At 36.5% G+C, this 1,783-nt stretch overlaps 1 protein-coding gene across 1 annotated transcript; it reads left to right on the plus strand.

The window, feature by feature from the left end:
• Positions 1-449: 449 nt before the first annotated feature.
• Positions 450-1,409, plus strand: LOC130041634 (olfactory receptor 5A1-like). Its single transcript, XM_056133904.1, has one exon. The coding sequence runs from the start codon at positions 450-452 to the stop codon at positions 1,407-1,409; it is 960 nt and encodes a 319-aa protein (XP_055989879.1).
• The last annotated feature ends 374 nt before the right edge of the window (positions 1,410-1,783 follow it).

Raw genomic sequence — 1,783 nt, forward strand, 5'->3', positions numbered from 1 at the left:
GAATATTTACTCAAGTATATTTTATGGGTACCTCCTCCAGGCTCAAATTTACATATGAGACCCAGCATGTTTTAGGCACTTTTTTGATTATTGAATTAATATCAAAGCTAAGGCTGAGTAAAATCATACTGGATTATCAAATGGAATATTGTAATTATTTCCCTAGTGTATATTTTTAAAATTATATTATATGAAATATGAAATAGGATGAGATGGAATTAAAGAATTTTAAGTAATAATGTATTGAACATATTTAATACCATCTTTGCCTTAAAGAGACAGTGATAAATTTTTCCAAGAGAATTGGTTAAAGGTCATAGTCATTTATAAAAATATAAAGATAGGTTCAAAAATCTGTATATAATGAACTGAATTGCTGGAGATAAATCATTTATTTTGTGTCTTTGAAAAAATGAAGTCATTTTCTTCTTTCATCTCTTTTGGAGCAGATGGAGCCAAATATCTCTATGGAAGAGGAGAGAAATCACTCCTCAGTGGTCATGTTTGTTCTTCTGGGACTCACAGATGACAAAGAGCTGCAGCTTGTTCTCTTTCCCGTTTTCCTAGGGATCTACCTGGTGACGCTGTTCTGGAACCTGAGTCTGATCATCCTAATCAGGATGGACTCCCACCTGCACACACCCATGTACTTTTTCCTCAGTTGTCTTTCATCGATAGACATCTGCTTTACTGCTTCCATCAGCCCCAGGATGCTTTCAGATTTCCTCAAAGAAGAAAAAACAATTTCTTTCATTGCCTGTGCTACCCAGTACTTTGCTGTTTCTTGGATGGGTCAGGCTGAGTACTGCCTCCTAGCTGCCATGGCCTATGACAGATACGTGGCCATTGGTAACCCTCTGCACTACTCAACGATCATGGCCCCTGGGCTCTGTCAGAAGATGGTGGCTGGAGCCCTTGGCAGCGGTTTGCTTTGCAGTATCCTTGAAACGATTCCTTGTTTTAATATGTATTTCTGTGGGCCATATGTCATCCAACATTTCTTTTGCAACATATCTGAGATTATTCTCTTGTCTTGCTCCAGTCGCTTCATCACCCAAACAATTCTTTTCCTTGCTGCTGTGATCGTTGGGTTTGGCTCTATGCTCTTTATCCTGCTCTCCTATGTTTTTATTGTAGCTTCCATCCTGAAAATATCCTCGGTCAAAGGCAGTCTCAAAGCCTTCAATACCTGTGCCTCCCACCTGGCAGTTGTGACCCTCTTCTATGGCACAGCCCTGGCTGTGTACATGCATCCAAGCTCTGCCCAATCTGAGAAGCAGGATAAGGTGCTCTCAGTTTTCTATCTTATCATTACTCCCATGTTAAACCCTCTCATCTATAGTCTAAGAAACAGGGAGATCAAAGAAGCACTACAGAGGGTAATAAAGAAGGCTGCTCATTTTCCTTAGTTAAATTAATAAATAAATATGAAAATGTTACCTGAATTAACAGAAATGTATAACAATAAATTAAAAACAATCGGAGCAGGTATAATTATGCCAATGGTAATTTTATTTGATTATTCCTAAGGTTAAAACTTTAGAATAAGAATACATTTATTTCTATGTTAATATATAACTAGATATATATGTCACAATATTTATGACAAAATTCACACATCCAATATTTTGGACACAGTTAATAATTTTAAATAACTAATTTTATTTGGAAAATATGACCTTTGGATACTCTAGCATGGATAACAGTTATTAGACATGCCCCACTTTGAACACTGATGATATTGGACTAAATGCTACATTTCTAATGTTAAATAGTTCTCATT

The sequence above is a fragment of the Sorex fumeus genome, unplaced genomic scaffold (assembly GCF_029834395.1).
Source record: "Sorex fumeus unplaced genomic scaffold, SorFum_2.1 ptg000007l, whole genome shotgun sequence".
NCBI classification, from domain to species: domain Eukaryota; kingdom Metazoa; phylum Chordata; class Mammalia; order Eulipotyphla; family Soricidae; genus Sorex; species Sorex fumeus.

Bases quoted from the DNA above. Each gene is read 5' to 3' on its own strand.
- LOC130041634 (XM_056133904.1), top strand. From the start codon at position 450: ATGGAGCCAAATATCTCTATGGAAGAGGAGAGAAATCACTCCTCAGTG.